The 18,329-nt window shown below is 51.2% G+C and overlaps 1 protein-coding gene across 1 annotated transcript in view; it reads left to right on the forward strand.

Annotated features, from left to right (window-relative positions):
* LOC142879726 (neuroligin-3-like) overlaps window positions 1-17,826 on the forward strand; it is a gene marked incomplete at its 3' end in the record, with an annotated part of 67,715 nt that extends 49,889 nt beyond the window's left edge. The window contains exon 5 of the mRNA XM_076013139.1: window positions 17,641-17,826. Coding sequence (XP_075869254.1) covers window positions 17,641-17,826 — 186 coding nt within the window. The remainder of the gene's footprint in view (window positions 1-17,640) is intronic.
* Window positions 17,827-18,329: the final 503 nt, after the last annotated feature.

Consider the following 18,329-nt stretch of genomic DNA (forward strand, 5'->3'; position numbering starts at 1 on the left):
AGCAGCTGACAGCGGCAACCGCCCATAGTGCCGGCCCGGCTGGCCGGCTGGCGTGTTCGGTTCTTGCACTCCGGCCTCGTTAGGGGACGGAGCTGCCAGGAGCCGAGACCAGAGTCGGACCCCCGGCACCCGACTGGAGGGTGGTGGTGGGGGGGCGGGGAGTAAAAGGCTTCCGGTGCTTGTCATGTAAAGTGACAGCGAGACTCTTATCCTATCACGCGTACCACCCCCCCATCCCACACACACAAACACACACGCACTCCCTGCAAGGGATCCCGAATTAGCGGCGTCACTCAGGCATGTATGATTTATTTGTGGTTTAAGCGCACGGCTCTGAGGTTAAACCATCTAATTTGATTGTCCATCAAAGCCGATTTTGTCCATCAAGATAAGAGGCAGGCTGGCTTAATAAAGTGTGGGAACACTGCTGCTGCTGCTGCCCGTCTCTCATTCTGGCCGCCGGAACCTCCAGGTACCACGGTGCGATCCAGGCCGGGGACCTACATGGCGCCGGGGAACAAAGCCGCGGTGACATTTTATCTGACGGCGGCTCCTGTGGGGCCGCCGAACTGTCAGGCAGATTTTAGGTTTGGGGGGAGGCGGCGGCGGGGGAGGAGGAGGAGGAGGTGTGGAGAGGAGAGGAGAGGAGAGAGGAAGAAAGCCAAACAAACAGAGCCCTGGCACAATCTCCCATCTCGGAGCGGCGCGGGCGAGCAAAGAGAGAAGGTTCCCCCTCGGGGGAGGGGGGGGGATCACAGGAGGGCCGAGATGAAACAGGAAGCCAGATCTAACCTTTTTGTTGTCGCTGGAACCCGTTTTTTTTTTTTGTTCCTTCTTTCTTTCCCCCCGCCGCAGCTAAGATTAAAAGGAAGGAACGGCGGGGTGGAAAAAATGAAAAGGAGGAACGGCACAAATACGAGGAGACCCTCGTGGAGAGAAGCGGGGACTTCAATGGCGGTTGTTTGTGGGGGGGCAGAAAATAAATCAAATATTGTCGCGCTTGTTTGTCGGACAATGGACGCGAGTGGGAATTTTCTCTTGTGTCTTATGCAAAAAAACAAACACACAACAGGCTCGGCTCCGTCCGACATGCTAAGTGTTATGGTAATCACACCAACCATTTCCAGAAGCTTTTCATCTGTTTTTACTTTTTTTCCCATCGCCCCGCTCTTCTCTGGGAACACGCAGGTTTCATCAACAAAAGGACTCTGCGGAAAAAAAAAAAAAAAAATTGTCACGGGGAGGACTGACTCAACTCGTGGCCGACAAAGCGTGGACGTCCGCTGAGTCGCGCCCTTCGCCGTCTCTCGCTAGCAGCTTCCTCGCTGACTGCTCTGTTTTTATTTATTTCTTTCCTCCGCCGCATTCCTTTCATACGCCGCCTTTTTCCGACTGCACCACACAAAGGCGGCGCGTATGATCGCGGTTCACAGCATCCACGCGCGTTTGTTCGCCTCGTACACCGATTGCAATTACCGACCGGGCTATGAAATACGGCTTTTTTCTCCTCCTCCTTCTTCTGCTTCTTCTGCTTCTTCTTCTTCTTCTTCTTCTTCTTCTTCTTCGTCGCCTCCAGAGTCACATTTCCTGGAACCTTTAAAGCAGCTTTAATGTGCTAAATGCACATGTGGAAGTGTCTAATTAATTCGACTGGCACAATAAAGTTCCTCTCCCACTACCACCATCACCACCACCACCCATCCCCCACATCCCTCTGTAGGCTTGGTGTTAATCTCCTGATGCTTTCATGGCCAGATGAAGCGATACCCACCGCTAATGCTAAGCTGGAACCAGAGCCGAGGCCTCTGGAGGCTCTGATCAAAATCCCCTCCAACTTAGCCGCTCCTCGCATGCAGCCGCCGGGCCTGCCCTCGCTTTCAAAGCCAAACGCCACCGTCCTCCCGCGTCAACAGGCGGCAGGCGGCAGGCGGCAGGCGGGAGGTGGAGGTGGAGGTGGAGGTGTCATCGCCGAGATCAGGGAGGAGAGGATGAGGCAGGAAGTAGAAAATGAAGAAGGTGTTGGGAGCAGGGGCTGGTGATTGAGAGGTCCTTAACACAAGTGGCTGGGCGGCGTACTCCAGTCTGTCAGTGTCAAAGATTACTGGGGGACCTGCGGCTTGAAAAGAAAACTCCCTCCTCTGGCTAATGGCGGCGGTACCTGTGAAAACAGGGTCCTCGCGCTCCTCTTGCAGGCACGAGAGCCTGCAGAATCCCGCCAGCTTTGCTGGCCCAGGCTCCTGCTGCTCCTGCTGCTCCTGCTGCTCCTGCTGCTCCTGCTATCAAGGCTTTCAGACAGAGAGCGACTACGAGCTGGTTCTGTGCTCTCGTCGTCATCTGGACATTTCATTAAGTCTTTAACTAAAGCCCCTAATTTATGAGTCAGGCCCGCTAATACCTGGCCGAACCCCTTCCTGCCCCTCAGCTCATCGTCCTTCTCCCTCATCCTCACTTTAGCATCCCTTCATCCCCTCATTCTTTCACCCTTCACCCCTCCCTCCCTTCATTCTTTCATCCCTTCATCTTTCAGCTTCCATCCATCCCCTGCTTTATTAATCCTCAGTCTCTTATTCCTCACCCTCTCATCCATTTCATCGCTTATCTCCGCATTCCTTCACCCTCATCTCCTCATCCGCTGTCTCTTCGTCCCTCATCGCCTCATTTGTCCATCCATCATCTCTTCACTTCCCTCGTTTCATTTGTTCACCCTCCATCCCCTCATTCACTCATTCCTTGACGCCCCCATCTCCTCATCATTCGCTCGTTCCCCTCCCTCATCGTTCCCTTTCCCTCTAATCCCATCATCTGTTCGTTCCTCTTCCATTCATCTCTCATCCCTGCATTTGTTCACCCCTCATCACTCTGTTCCTCATCCATTCACTCTGAGGGTTTCAGCGCCCGGCAGTCTAGGCAGACTTCACCAGCGCCAGACCTTAGACAGGGAACCAGAGCACATCTCCAAAAAGTCAATAAAGTCAATCAAATGATAAAAAGAGACAAGCGCCTTCCCAGTGAAATCATCATAAAAGTAAAAACACATTGTAAACACCAGGACTCCATCTCCAGTATCTGCCTGCTGGCTGGCTGGCTGGCTGACTGTGCACCTCATCAGTGCGCTGGGCTGATAACACGCACAGTAATGAGTGACTAGTGGCCGGGATTAAAATAAAAGGTTCCGTCATAATAGAGTTGGATTAATTACCGGCGCCGGGCCGCATCCTCACGGATCAGTGCATCTTGTCAGAGGGGGCGGGGCTTGTGTGTGTCGGGATGGGGCGAGGGGGGGGGGGGGGGGGGGTCCGATGACCAGACTGTGGGTGTGTGTGTGTTTATTTATTTAGTTATTTATTTATTTATTTGGCATGTGTGGCCTACAGAGTGCGGGTTCGGCGGCTTCCTGCGTGAGGAACTAATTGAAATGAGAGGCGATGTGCAAGTCTCAGTCGACACGGCCGCTCCATTTGTCAGGGTGACATCACTGCACTCACACCCCATCCATCTCCGGCCGGCGCCGCAGCACCGCGCTCCTCCTGGTGATTAATATCCATAGTCCCCCCCCCCCAACCCCCCCTTCCCCACCCACCCACCACCACCACCACAGCCACCACAGCCACCACAGCCACCCCGCTCTACTGGGCCCGCTGCACACCCACCACCACCACCACCCTCCCTCTCCCCCCCGTCCAGCTGTGCACTCGCACAGTGCCGCTGCCGCCGTGCACGGGCGACTGCAAACAAACAAACACGTGTGTGTGTGTGTGTGTGTGTGTGTGTGTGTGTGTGTGTGTGCGTGTGTTCGTGTGTGTGTGCGCGCGTGCTGTGCTACACACCGGACCTCCTTCCTCGGTTTGTAGTCACAGTGGCACCGGCGTTCGCTACATACACACATGGCTGGAGCCCAACGTGCACAACCATCCAACTCTAATTATTCCCAACTTCTTGGTAGGAGCCGGAGGAAGAGGAGGAGGAGGAGGAGGAGGAGGAGGACGGTGACATCTGGATTTGAATCGTTCAAACTTTAGATGATTTTGATTCAATTTCACACGTGTATTGTCAGTGTATTTCCAATTTTTGATTCATCGTACAGTTCCATCTGATAAGCATCCCATAGAAAGCGTGGATGTTACCAGACTAAGCTTCTGAGTCAGTAGCTGCATTTCACCCCTAGAATTGTGCGAAACCTAAATATCGCAATAAAAAACTGCTAATGGAAACACCTAAACTTCGGAAAAAACTCACAAATATCGCTAACAGGTTTTGCTCATGAGGTGGTTTTTCAGGCATATAGATATTAAGTAAGATCGCAAAAGTGTGATGGAACCACTTTTTTCGCATTTATGCATCACCGGATGCACGTGACGTACGTACGTGGTCATGTGACCAGTGACCAGTCCACTTCAAGTGAAAATACTGCGTTATGGTTGGACGGAGGAGGAAACTGAATATTTAATATATTTAATATAAGTAATATATAACAAACGTTCTTGACACCAAAAAAAAACGTAAACAAACAAAAGCAAACGTAATTCTCAATGGAAACACCTGCAAATCGCAAAACTGCAACAACAAAAAATCTCGCGCAAAGCCTTAAATGCTCTTTTAACAGGAATGCACTGCACAGTTAGGATGAAAACAAACAAACCTTTCTGAGGTGTCAAATGGTTCGACTCCACGAGGCAACATCTCAGCATGGCAAACAGCAACGGCCCAGGATTCACGCAGCTCAGCTCACGCACAATACACAGCAATAAACAGCCAAGTAACAAGCACATTTGCACATTGTGTGCAGGGCAGCTCAATAAAAACAACAGCGTGAGGACAACTGCGGTGTCTGGTTTTTTTGTCGCATTTCTCGTTGCCGCGGCAACCCAGCCGGATCTCGTGTGTCTTTGACCACTTTTCTTGTAGAAAAATCACGATGCAACCTCCATTGAAGCCCCCAACTACCAATGTGTATATCTTTGTACTCTGTCTATGATAATAGATGTCCAATGAATGTGTGTTCCATTGCAAAGCATCTGTTTTCCATCAGTATTTATCCTGCACTGGGAGCCAGTCACCGTTGTTACACCCCGTTAGACCCGGGGGAAGTTTACCACAGGGCCACATAGAGACAAACAGGCATCCACACTGACATACTCACCTTCCAACTGTTTAGAATTGCCAGCCATCTTGGCAACAAGTCACAAGATTTTTCTCTTCAATTCTCTTCTCTGCAGTTTAGTGGCTCAAAAGTAGGTGGAGTTTGTTCCCAATGAGGCCTAATTGGCTTCATGGTCCTTGGTTGCTGCCTGCCTGGTTCTGTTCTCTTCTTGGTCTCCTCCAGTGTTTTTTTTTTTTTTTTTTTTATCAAGGCAGCCCGGCTTGCAACAGTTGCTCGCTGCGACTGAAGGGGAGCTGATTTGTCACGGAATCCTGAAACTGACGCTTTCGACTGAAACTTGGCAAGACGGACGTGTGAGATGTGTGAAATTGAAATCTCTGCCACCCAGCTGCCGTCGCAAGAGAGATGTTGTTGGTTTGTTTTCTTGGGTTTTTTTGTCCAAATGCTGGTAATTTGAGATCATTCGTCATTCGTTGTGTTAAAACATATTTTTCGAAACTTAAGAGTTGGGCTCCCTGCATCTGCCGACGAATTAGCTACTGAGGGCTGGAGGATTAAAACACTGTGGTTATATAAGAGAGGTGGCGAATCAACCGGCTGACTCAAAGTACGTGTGACTGTTGTGAAAAGCGGGAGAAGCTGTTTATCACCATCTCGTCTCATCTGACAATTGTCTGCGGCCGTAATGGCGGCTGAGACAAAGTGATGTGCTCAACACTTAAAACAGATCATTTGAAATTAAAAAAAACAATGAAAGTGTCATCCTTTTTTAGTGGATTATGAATAATTCCTCCGCTCTGTGTGTGTGTCTGTGTGTCTGTGTGTGTATGTGTGAGAGAGCTGGCGCTCGTGACGAACAATCTTCATAAAAGCAGAGTGGCTCCAAACCCGACGTTAATTAAATGATGAGCCCAATGAAGAAAAACAAATCTTTGCTCCCTTTAAATTGAGAGGCCGCCCCGAATCAACCGAACTGGCAGCAGCAGCAGCAGCAGCAGCAGCAGCAGCGGCGGCAGCAGCGGCGGCAGCAGAGAGGTTTGCTTTTTTTCCAGAATATGACGCCGTCCTCAAGTCAAAATAGAAGATCGCTCCACTCCGCACATCACTAAACTGAATAAGGCTCCTGATTTTAAAGCGAGACTCTGCAGGGTTTTGTTGCTGTAATAGCCGTAATAGAAGCGGCCGTCAGGCCTTGTTCCACAGGGCTGCGCCGAGAGAAGCACTGAGCTGCTTACGACTGGTTTTTCCGACTGCGACCTGCAGAGCGGCAGTATTTAAAGATCCTCTAACTGATGACCTTTCTCGTGCTCCGCCGCCGCGCTGATAAGCGAAGCTCTGATCTCCTCGGCGGCGCCGCAGCCGCATCGCTGCACAGCCGCCTCGTCCTCCCGGTGCGGAACTTTCCCACCGAGCTGCTGGAATTGCATCATCCCGGCTTGATGTCATGTTTCGCACCATGCCTTTGAACTCGTGCAAGCCATGGGCCAGAAAAAAGACGGCGAAAAAGAAAGAGGGAGAGGGAGATTGGCGCAGCCGCCGCCCGCCCGCGTGCCGCATTGTCTCGCTCAAAGCAGAGGTTGCGCTTTTTTGCGCTGCCAGGATGCTTTTATTTTAATTTTTGATTTCTTGTTTTTTTTTTTTAAACAACAACTCAACAAAGGCAAATTGTTCGTGAAATCATTTCTTCCCTGCGACTCACGTTCGGCTCCAGAGCGGAACCAAAGCGGCGCTCAAGCTCGCAGTGGCGGCGACTCGCCGCCGTTGGCTTCTCCCTCTCCTGCCAGCTCGGTGGGCGAGCGAGGCCCGCCTCCGCACCAGCTGTGAGATGCGACGCTTCTCTTAATGTAAGAAAGAAGAACGGGGAAAAAAATAGGAAAACAAAAGATATAAAAAATGCGTCTTTATTCCTCCGCCCGCCGCCGCCACTGCAGCCGTCTTAGACAGTCTGCTGGGGGAGAACAGAGGGCCGCGGTGCGAGCGGAGGGAGACAGGAAGTGGTCGAGGAAGAGGGGCGGGGCTTCAGGACTGGGAGCAGACAGCAGCTGCAGTCTGATCATGACTGATTGATTGATTGATTGATTGATTGATTGATTGAGTGACGGAATGGTTGATGGATTGTTTGGCCTTCTGACACTGCAGGGTCAAACATATGTGACCTCCTCGCGTGTTGTTGCCACCGCTGCCGCTGAATTGTGTCATGATACAAGGACAAAGTCACATGACTTTGTCTGCTGCAACACAGGCCCTCAGCTCCCTGCAAGAGCTCTCCCTTTTCTTTTTATTTATTTCTTCCTTCCTTTCTTTTTTTTCAGAGTTTGGGATGAAGATTTTTCCCCCTTGACATTTTACTTTTTAGTTTTTTTTTCTGTTTTTATTTTTTTCGCCTTTGTCCTTGGTTCCACGCAAACCGCATTTTCCGTGTGAGCGGCTGCGTCTCCGTGCGGCTCCGCGTTTTAGGCCGCTTCCGTCTCGCGCCGTTATGCTTCACGCGGCGACGTCTCCTCTCCAGCGGCGGAACGCGACCCGCCCGAGCGGGTTCACGTCTTTGTCCCGGCGCGAGCGATCGAAGGCCGGCAGAGTCGGCGGCGGGAAAAAAAACACACATAGATTTCTGTCCCCTCGCGCTCCGTTTTTTCCCCTCCGCCTTTTATCAAAGGGCTGCAGTCGAGGCGGCTCCGCCATGCGGTTTGAACTCTGCGAGTGTTGAGCCGCCGATACGTCAGATGACTTTTCTGCCACTCACTGCAGGCGCGTATTATTTAAATTATTGATTCGCGATGGCCAACAGGAATCAAGGGCTCATACATAAATTCCTTTTCACCAGTTCCTGGTTTGATTCTGCCGTCATGTCGGATTTACTTCATGAAGGAGCCGGTGCTTTGTAAGGGTGACAATCTAAAAGGGCGATTTTTCCCCTCTTTCTCCCTTCATTTTTCCCCCTTTTTTTTATCCCCTGGAAACAAGGATGTGATGTTGAGTAAATGGCCGTCAGTGTTCCGACTGCCATAAAGAGGCTTTCTTGTGCCAAAACCCCCCCACCCCCCCCACCCCTCCTACACCCCCACCCCACCCGCCGCTTTTTTTGTTCTTTGACTTCCTCTCTGCTCTCCTGCTTCTCTGCACACACCACCAGCCGGCTGCCTTCTGTTTCAAAATTAAACAGCCTCTGTCCAGAGGAGCGTCCTGGTTGCCGGCTCAGCCCCTCGGTCTCTGTCCTCGCTCGTAAACAGGAAGACCGTGCATCGCATTTGCAGATTAAAGCAAAAAAAAAAAAAAAGAAAAAAACCCTTTCCCTCCACTTCACCTGTGCTGAAGATCATGACTCTCACAGAGTGGCAGAAAACGATGAGTAATGGTATTTGGAGGTCGCTTTTTGCCGCCCCTGCTTTTAGCCTGCGCGCACAATAACTAGGCTATTTTTAAAAGTGCAATCCAATTATATTTGCTTTAAGGCAGATGCAACCGTTTCCCCCCCCCCCCCCACCCTCTGCCTGCCGTGATTGGACCATATGTTTAAATTAGGGCCGCGACTCGCAGTTGTTTCAGGTAGTTGATCAATCTGCCGATTGTGGTTTTCGATTAGAGGGCGAATTATTTTAAATTTGCTGTGCAACAACCAAAAAAAAACAAAACAGATGCTAGAACGTCAGAGTTGTTTCTTCTGGGTTTTGGAAGAAGCTTTTCACTTGAAAGATTTGCTGAGTTAAACGCCGGCTCAATTACCGTCTCAATGAGTTTTGTGGGCTGGTTGTTTCATGCCTGTAGTTTAAACCCCTCTGTAGGTTTGAATACAGTTTGATATTTAGCAGGTGAAGCTGGAACACCGTGCTTGATAACGCCGTCTCAGTTTTGAACGTGAACTTTGACCAATTCATCTGCCTGCTTCCTGAACGCGCGGCTGGCAGATGCATCCTGCTGTCGTCATCTCATTTCATAAAAAGCGCATCACGCTCGCACAAGAGCCCCCTTTGTCTGCCACCTCCCAACATGATGATGCAAGCGAGTGTTTCCCTGTGGTCACACTGAGTGCGGAACCCTCAGTGAAAGGCTAACATTCACCACCGGAGAGTTTCTTCCGCTCATGTTGTCAGGTGACAACAACTGAGTGAGTGTTTTCAATGAACCACTTCTGTTTTTCTTTCTTGCTTGCTTTTGTTTCATTGTGCATCAATGCTGAATAAAACAAAGATATCACCAGGTTCCAGAATAGAACCAAGCCCACGGGTTTGTAAAGTTGCAGCTGCATTGCAACATTTTTGCACGTCTTGTGAGTTGTGTGGCCGGTGCTGCTGTGAGCATCCCAGCGGTTGGTTCTTTCGTCGCTCCGCTTCATGGCAGGAAGGGAACGTTTGCAGAGCGGTTGCGTTTCCCACTGGGCAAAATACGGCAATTAGCTTGATGTGTTTAACAAACGCGGCCGCGCTGTAGCGACATGTCGTCCGGTTAGCTAGCTAGCTGTTGCAGGGACCGGGGTTGGTGTTGACAGAGTGGAGGACCTGCGAGGTGAGAGTCCGACTGAAATGACTCACATGTGAACGCTTGAAGGCAAGAGCATGGCGTGCCTAACCAGGTGGCTAGTTGTGCTCATTACGAATTAAGCGTGAGAGAAACAGGAACGGGAACAAACAGCACACGCGCGCCCACACTTATGATAGTGTTTTACGGAGCTTGGAGTACGAACAAACAAGGCCACAGTCATGAAAGCAAAGCTCGCACTAAAACAGGCTCGCAGAAGCGCGCGTCTTCGCTGATCACACGCAGCACGCCCACCCGCGGCTTTTGACGGAGGCTCCTTAATAAGCTCGCTGAAGTCACGAGCGCAAGCGCAGCTTGGTTTTCTTGTTTTCCTTCCGTTTTGAGTGGAAACCTAATGCGCACAGGTGGTGAAAACCGCCGTGTGAGTCCGTCACTTTTACACAAACATTACCAGACGATTCCACCCTGGAAGCAGCTCTCTCATTACCACGTCTCAAGGGAGCCGGGCGTGAGCTTTTCATGCAAGCGAAAAGGCCGAAACCAGCCAGCAGTGTGTCGAGCTCCGTGCCCAAAAAGTGCAAAACGGGATCCGAAGCGTCCAAACGGTGTGGACGCAGGTGGGCAGCGGGTGAATGATGAGGAAGGGGACCATCCTGGTCCTGGCGCTGGAGTCCAATCAGACTCAGACCGCAGCCGCGCCGCCGGGCCAGCGGGCCCGTAAACGGGGGTCGTTTATTCACCCAAGCGGCTTTCACCTTCGTTCAGAGTCCCGCCCCCTTCCCGCCCACTTCCTCTCTGAAGTCTCCGCCCACATAAAACACACACACACACACACAGAGACGCCCACAAAAAAAAGAATCTTATGGGAATGTCTGAGTGATGAGCTGCTGGGTTTGCACACACTCCCAACACACAGGCCCTTTATGTGGCTGTGTGAAGGAGTGATCCCTCCCCCTCCACCTCCCTCCTCCCCCTCCCCCCGCCCCTTCCCGGCTTCTCATCCACACCCCAGAAGTCGAGCCATTCAGACCGGCCCGGCCCGCAGAGGAGGAGGAGGAAGAGGAAGAGGAGGAGGAGGAGGAGGAGGAAGAGGAGGAGGAGGAGGGAGAGGAGGAGGAGGAGGAGAGGGCTCGTTTGGAGTTCTCTTTTGTAGTGCGGGATTCTTAAGGGAGATTGTCAAGGCTGTGACTGTGTGGCCCTTTTATTTCCCCCGAGAAGGGAAAAAGGGGAAGAAAAGATAGAGGCAGAGGGCAAGAGGGAGCTGCAGGGGAGGCACCAAAGGGAGGGTCGGGACACAGACGAGGGGTTTGTTAGCCAGCAGCGGCCAGAGAGGGAAGATGATGAGAGGGAGAGGACGAAAGGATAAAAAAAACACTTTTATTTTGAAAAAAAAGGATATAAAAGAGAGAATGAATCCCAGACGACCCCCAGAGTTACGTCAGCGCTGTTCCTCTGGTCCCGCCCCCTCTTTTACCAGACTCCTCCCCCTCGTCCCTTCCTTCTCTCCATCCGGCCCCTGATGCCACCTCACTCCCGCTCACCTCCACAACAGGCTTATTGCACTCCCCCCCCTTGCCTCCCCTCTCACCCCGCTCCTCACCCTCCGCCGCCATTACTCCACACACATTCCATTACCGGGGGTGGGAGGCGAGGGAGGGGGGGGGGGCGGGGGGGGCTAAGAGAGATGTCCGCCGGTCGGAGCGATCATTATCGGCAACTCTTTTCCGCCGCACGTGAGTTATAGCTGGCCGTATAGGAAGCAGACATTTAAATCATAATCAATAGAGCGATATCAGCGCCGGGAGGAAATCACCGCCGCCGCCACGGAGGCTCGGCGAGGAAAACAGAGCGCTGCCGCCGCCGAGCCCCGATAGCGGCGCCTCTTTATCGATAGAAAGAAAAAAAATAACGATCAAGCTGCAAAACACGTTATGTGGCATCACGCTCGGCACCGACCGGATTTATTTATTTATTTGATTGTTTGTTTGTTCTCGGTCGGAGGGTTTCGACTCACTTCCACCGTGGCATCGCTCCACGTGATGAATGTGTCTGGAGTGATAGAGAGTTAAAATGAAAGGCGCTGGTGCTCTTTCAGGGGCCCTCGGGGCTCTCGGAGCTGAAACACTGCGGCCGACTGCAGTGCTGTTTACATTAAGAGACCCCGCGGCCGCGAGAAGGTGACGCGGCCGGCCGGGACCCTCGCAGAGGGAGCTGATCTGCGGGGACGCAGAGTGTTGTGCGTTTCTGCTCGGCCCGGCCCGATGCGAGGTGACAGGTGCAACCTGACCCGGCTGCGACCAGGCCGGGGCCGGCGCTGCCACAGCAGCTGAGATCAGGACTGTAGCTCCGACTACACTCACCGCCGCCGCGTGCCACATCGAAGGAAGTAGCACCGCGTCATCGGCGGGAGGAAGATCAGGGTGGACAGGTTTAGAGTGAGATGAAGCCCCCCACCCGCAGGCGGTCACTGTTCCGCAGGGACGGTCTCTCCGGAACCCACCTGACGTGGAATTGTGTTGGGTTTTTTTTTAGATTTATCGCCACCCAGTTCTGATCCTGTTGCGTAAGACTCCTGCAAAGGTCCCAGGACTGCACGAATGCAGCTATTAGGGTCATTCAAGTGACTGCAAAGTGAAAACGTGGCATGGTTGCGTGACGTTCAGGTTGTTTGCAACACCCCCCCTCCCACTCCCACTCCCACTCCCCGGCACATGGCCCGTCAAGTGCGGCCAAAGCAGACCCAGATTGGCTCGGGTCGAGCCGGAAACTGAAAAGTTGCGGAAAAACACCAAACTTCCCCTTTGGAAAAGCCTCCAGAATGTAAAATGTCCCACTAGCTTGGCAAGAGTGAACTTTGTTACATGTGTTGCACTGAATATGGAGCCTCTCCAGTTTGTTTTGTTGGGTTTTTTGGCACAATATTTGAGGATCTGTGTGGAGCCATGTTGCAGTATTTGATTAACTGTAGAGACTCACATGAAAATCATGCAGATGAGAAAGCGGAGAAAAACAGCATAAGGTCACCAAGGCTCGGAAAACTGATTATACGTATTACAGAGAGAAATTGTTTTTGCCTGTGTCACTCTTTACATCGTTAACATCAAATGCAGGATATGGAAGCTAAAGCGGTGAGTCACTGAAAAAAGACAGAGGGGAAGTAGGTCGCACCGTTGCAGCCAATGAGAAAGATGCGTGGCGGCAGCTTGAGGTCAAGAGTGTCTCGTGGATGCATCCAGTGCAAAAGGAGCTTTCGCAGCTCGTGTGTTGCCAGCAAATAAGTCATCCGGCTAATGCGAAGCCCAGGATACATTTCAATATCGGGAGTCTTCACTGCAGCCCACGACTTGATTTGTTCTGTTGTTTGCCGGATTGACCTTTTGGTTGTAACAACAACAACAACAATAATAATAATAATAATAATAATAATAATAATAATAATAATAATAATAATAATAATAACACAACTGGCAGAAGTTAGCTAAATATATTTTATGATCCTCCTGAAAGTCTTGAGAATTTCATTTTTTTTTTTTTTTTTAATGTAATTTTCTTCTGCGCGGCGTAGCTTTAATAGGTCATGTTTGTACAATTTGTCGAAAAAAACAAAACTAAAGAATGCAGTGGAGCTGTAATGTAAACAGCTGTGCTACGCGTCCGTCAGCCAGTAGGAGCCAAGGACGCTGACAAACACAGCTCGCAATCGGGGCAAAATGGGGGGGGGGGGTGTGACAGAGGAAAATTCAATTAGTCAGACGGGAATTTATTGCTCCCCCCCCCTTTGCCGCCGCATCGACGGCAGCCATTAACTGAACAATGATTATTTTGTGATTGCCGAGTCACCTTGTTGTGCCAAAGTTAATTGATCCAGTCATTTGAGTTGGAATTTGCATTTGAATCGTAACCGGCTTAAGAGACGGATGTAATGCGATCACACTTTTTTTTTCTTAATTAAACGCAAAATGTAAAAAAAAAAAAAAAAAAAAAAAAAAAAATGCCATGTACAGCGCATTAAAATCAGATAAATAATGATATAATGATTAAAAAAAAAATGCATCTCAGCGAGGTGGAGCGAGCACCCCAGGCAGCCTGGCCGAGCGGCTGCCTAGAATCCCAAGGTCCTGTGTAGGAGTCAGCTGTGAGGAGATGGTGCAGCGCCGCGTATCAAGGCTGGTGCTCACCCAGCGCCCACGCAGCGCTGCAGAATCGGGAGGGGGGCGGGGGGGATCAGCTGCTAGATCTAAAAATCAATCACCGAATCCTTCATGAGCAGGATTTTTATTTATTTATTCTCTCGGTCTTTTTCTTTTTTCGTGGTTTTTTTTTTTGGAAACTTTTGCTGAAAAGGCACCGTGACAAAAAGAAGAGGCGCTCCTTTTCCGAAAACTAAAAACTCCTGCCGCGTGCACTAAAACACCAAACGCGCCTCCAAGAGCAGCTCCGCAGAAAAAGGCCTGCGCATTAGAAAAACAATTACTCTGCTATCTTAATTGTTTTGTTTTTTTTCAGGGTGGAGGGAGAAGATATTTTCTGTCACCTTTCCAATTAAAACGTGACCCGCAGCGACTTCAGATGTATTTTTAAAAAGTGCCTGCAGCTCGTCTTGTTGTTTAAGATATTGGATTCCACCTTTACTTTTTAACGGCGGGCTTCATTTTATAGATGGCGAGCATTAAAAAAAAAAAAAAAAAAGAAATGCTGGCGAGACAGTCGGAGTGGCGCTCCGTGTCCTTGGGAATCCGGCTTTGGATGATTTGCACGTTTGCCGCCGAGTCAAACACTACAAATCCAGGCTGCTTGTGTGCGCCTGTTATGTTTTTCTTTCGCCAGCTTTGCTCGCGGAGGTAGCGGGAGATCCCTTTTCACATGTCGGCCCCTTGACATTCGATAACCCATCTGACGGGCACTTTGCGGGGAGCGAGCGCTCGGGCAAAAGCGAGGGTTATTCTGGGAGAGTTTCCTCCGAGCCGCTCTCTCCACGACACACCAGGGAGGGTTGTAAAAGCTGTTGTCCTTTAGTTATGACGGAGCACGAGTTGGGAGAGGCGGCGGGGCGGAGGGGAAAAATCTCTTCAGTCAGAGAGCCTCTCTCTCTCTTCCTCTCTCTCTCTCTCTCTCTCTCTCTCTCTCTCTCTCTCACACACACACACACTCACTGTGCGTGTGTGCCCTTCTGCTCCGTCATCCTCAGGGATGCGTCTGAAGGAGACCATCTGTTGATCCATTTGTTTCCTGTTTTGCCTCGTCTGCTGCCGCCGCCGCCGCCGCCCTGCTATCGATGATCGGGCCTGGACTCCCTCCCCCGCTCCTCACCCACTTCAACCCAGACCAGGCACCCTGGACGAGGGGCTCGGTCCAAACCCCTGGCAAAATAGACAGATAGCTGAATGAATATGTAGCGCGCATCATTTCGCTATGATTCCTGCTAATGATGGAGTCAGAACAGCTGTTTGATCAGCGTCCTTGGATGTTAAGCTCCACTGAGCTCGTCCGTCCACCCATCCTTCCATCCGTCTTCTAAGCCTTCAAGGTCACGGTGGAGGGGGGTTGGATGCTGGAGGCTATCTCGCAGGCCTGGGAAGGGTGAAGGCGGGGTCACACTCTGCACTGGTCCAGTTCATCATCAAGGCCACGCGGAGGAAGAAAACAACTCGAGGCGGCGTTCAATTAAATCTAAAGCTCACGTTTCGCACGGACTCTTTTTAGTGTGACACAACGTGCTTCCGTCACGGGCCGTGCACCCAATGCAAATCAGTAGACGGCGGAAGCGGTCTTTTGGCAAGGTTCTGCTGCAGAGCGAGCCTTAATTCAGCAGATGTGTGTTTTAGCCGATCACTCGATGAATGGATGGAATATTGGATAGAATAATCGATTAGCAAGATATTCCACAGCCGCAGCCCTGCTGCTTCAAACCTCCAGGCAGTTTCACAGCACAATGGTGCATCGTGCCAGAAGGTTGTCGGTTTGAGTCCCACCTGCGGCCTCTCTCGGTGGGGTTTTGTACACTGCTGTCACCAGGTACTCAGACTCAACACCGACACACACAGACGTGCACGTCGAGCAAACCTGCAACTGCAGTTGTGATTGTGTCACACACACACACACACGCACACTACTTCCTACTTTTTTTTGTTTTGTTGTGGTTTCATTTTGTCTTTTTATTCTTTCACTCGCATTGACGATATCCAAACACTTCCCCCTCTAACCCCGTCCGGCCCTCAGGGCGTCAACACAGCCAGCTCGTCATTACACGGAGGCGTGGACCATGAAATGGATGAAAACAACAGCGTGGGTGGGGGGGGCATCACTGCCGCCGAGCCAGCAAGGGGGATCGGCCCGCCGCGCTTTATAGCTGCTGAAATGTTTAGCAGAGAGCCGCCGCCGCCGCTACCGGCACACGTCTGCCGGCTGTCACCTCGCATGCGCGCTGCGGGCGCTGACGGACAGCCGAGTCCGTCGGCAGTGGGATTCCTCAGCTTTGATCGTCTCCCAGGAGTGTCGATTTTGCCGTCGTTCAGCAAAGACCCGACCCCCCCCCCCCCCCCCCCCCCCGCTCTCCACACTTCCCCCTCGGGAGGCTGTTGTGTGCACATCAGCTGCGATGGACCCAGGAGAGACTCGCCGTCCGACTCGGAGTGAGTCGCGAGCGTTTCAGACCAGACGTGGGCAAACTACGGCCCGGGGGCCATAAGCAGCCGGTTAAGCCTTCTAATCTGGCCCGTGAACTTGAACAAATGACATTAATAGTAAATGAGTCATATAAATAGCTGTATTTCGAACATCTTTTCAGTGTTTTCAGAGTAATTTCAATAAAGGGCTAAATACTGTGGAGTTTCAAGGACACATTTTGTTGTAACGCTTTTTTCATTTTCAATTGACATCCAAGCACTTTTTCTTCACATCCCATGATATCTTTTCTTCTCGTATTAGGTGGGTCACCAACACTCCATCCATCTACTGCTGCTCCAGTCCCTCTGTTAGGTTTTAGAACCCATTGTGGTCCATCAGTCAAAAAGTTTGCCCACCCCTGCTCTTGATGCTGGTTCTAGGAGGTTCTGGGTGGCTCTGGGTGGTTCTGTGTTGGTTCTAGATGGTTCAGGGGTGGTTCTAGGTGGTTTAGGGATGATTCTAGGTGGTTCTGGATGGTTTCGTGATAGTTTGGGGCGGTTTTGTGATCGTTCTGGCTGGTTCTTTGATGATTCTTTGGTGGTTCTGGGTGGCTCTTTGATTCTTTGGTGGTGCTGGGTTGTTCTGTTGGAGGTTCTAGGCCAGACACGGGCAAACTACAAAACTGCAATCTATATATTTTTCTCCTATGCAGTAGGTCGCCAAGACACTCCATTCATCTGCTCCTGTTCCGGCCCCTCTGTCAAATTTTAGAACCCAGTGTGGCCCCAGCAGTGACAAAGCTTGCCCACCCCTGGTGTTAGACTGACCAGAGGAAGCCAAAAGACTGTTGCCGTCCGGAATTATTGTAAATCTTTTTTTTTTTCTTTTTTCCCCCGCCGCCCGCTCTGCTGCAGAGATTCCTAAGGTTTTCATTAGGACCGCTCAATATATCTGATGACGGGCAGCTCGGTTCGGGCCTCGACTCGGCGGTGAAGACGCAACCATTGATTTCCCATAAGGTGCAAATGACATGTGGTCACACACGCTCCTATTTCACAAACAGCCCCCGTCAGCCGATAAGTCACGGCTTTTACCGCCGTTGTCACCTGAAAAATCAGCAGCTGGTCACCGCTGTGTGTGTGTGTGTGTGTGCGTGTGCAAAGGTTCTAAGTCATCCAGGTCATCTTAGTGTAGAAGGCTTAAGTTAAAGCAACTGGACTGGTTTTGCAATGTGGTAAATGTCTTCCACAGCAAAACCAGTCCAGTTGCTTTAACTCCACTCAAGTCTTCTACATTTTCTCCATGTTGTGGCAACAGCAGCATTTGTGCGTCGCTGGTGCTTTGCAAAATTACTACAGACCACCCTCGTTTTGGCTTATGTGAACGTTTTCTGCTGCAATTTGCCCGGACTGAATCTGTATTGTTTTTGTTTGTGTTCTTTTTTTGTTCATTTGCAGGCTTCCTCAGCACAGGCGACCAGGCTGCCAAGGGCAACTATGGGCTGCTGGATCAGATCCAGGCGCTGAGGTGGATCAGCGAGAACATCGGCTTCTTCGGCGGAGACTCCAACCGCATCACGGTGTTCGGCTCCGGGATCGGGGCCTCCTGCGTCAGCCTGCTCACGCTGTCCCACCACTCTGAAGGTACGGGCGGGGGAGCTCAGTGGGAAGGGTGGGGGGAGGTGAAGGGGGAGGGGCTCGTGATATTGATAGTGGGAAGTGGCGATGCGGCCAGCGAGTCACAGAGCGTAATGTATTCTAATGCACTTCGCAGCATAGCAAACGCTTTACAGCAGGCGTTTCGCATATCAATGAAATTTTCCCCATCTGGAAAAAATTGAAACCAGAAATGCGGCGGACTTCCCCGCCTCCTGCCGGAAGGTGGGGGGGCTTCTCTGTGACAGAAGCGTGCGCGGTGAGTTTTTGTCAGAAAGATGCAAAAAGGGGAAGCGAGGATATTGTTTGATGGTTTTCAGCGCGAACAGACCACGAGCTCCCGCTGCTCCGCTTGGGAAACGCTGTTGTTCGCCTGCTAGCCACAGCCAGCGCCACCGCCGCCTCGTGATAATTTACAGCCGCCGTTCGCCACGTCTTTAGCGCTAAATGCAGCGTGCCCGCTTAATGTCGACGCATGATAAACATCCCAC

Source organism: Nelusetta ayraudi, unplaced genomic scaffold (genome assembly GCF_046127955.1).
Source record: "Nelusetta ayraudi isolate G7.1 ecotype Tasmania unplaced genomic scaffold, CSIRO-AGI_Nayr_v1 ptg000143l, whole genome shotgun sequence".
Lineage (NCBI taxonomy): Eukaryota > Metazoa > Chordata > Actinopteri > Tetraodontiformes > Monacanthidae > Nelusetta > Nelusetta ayraudi.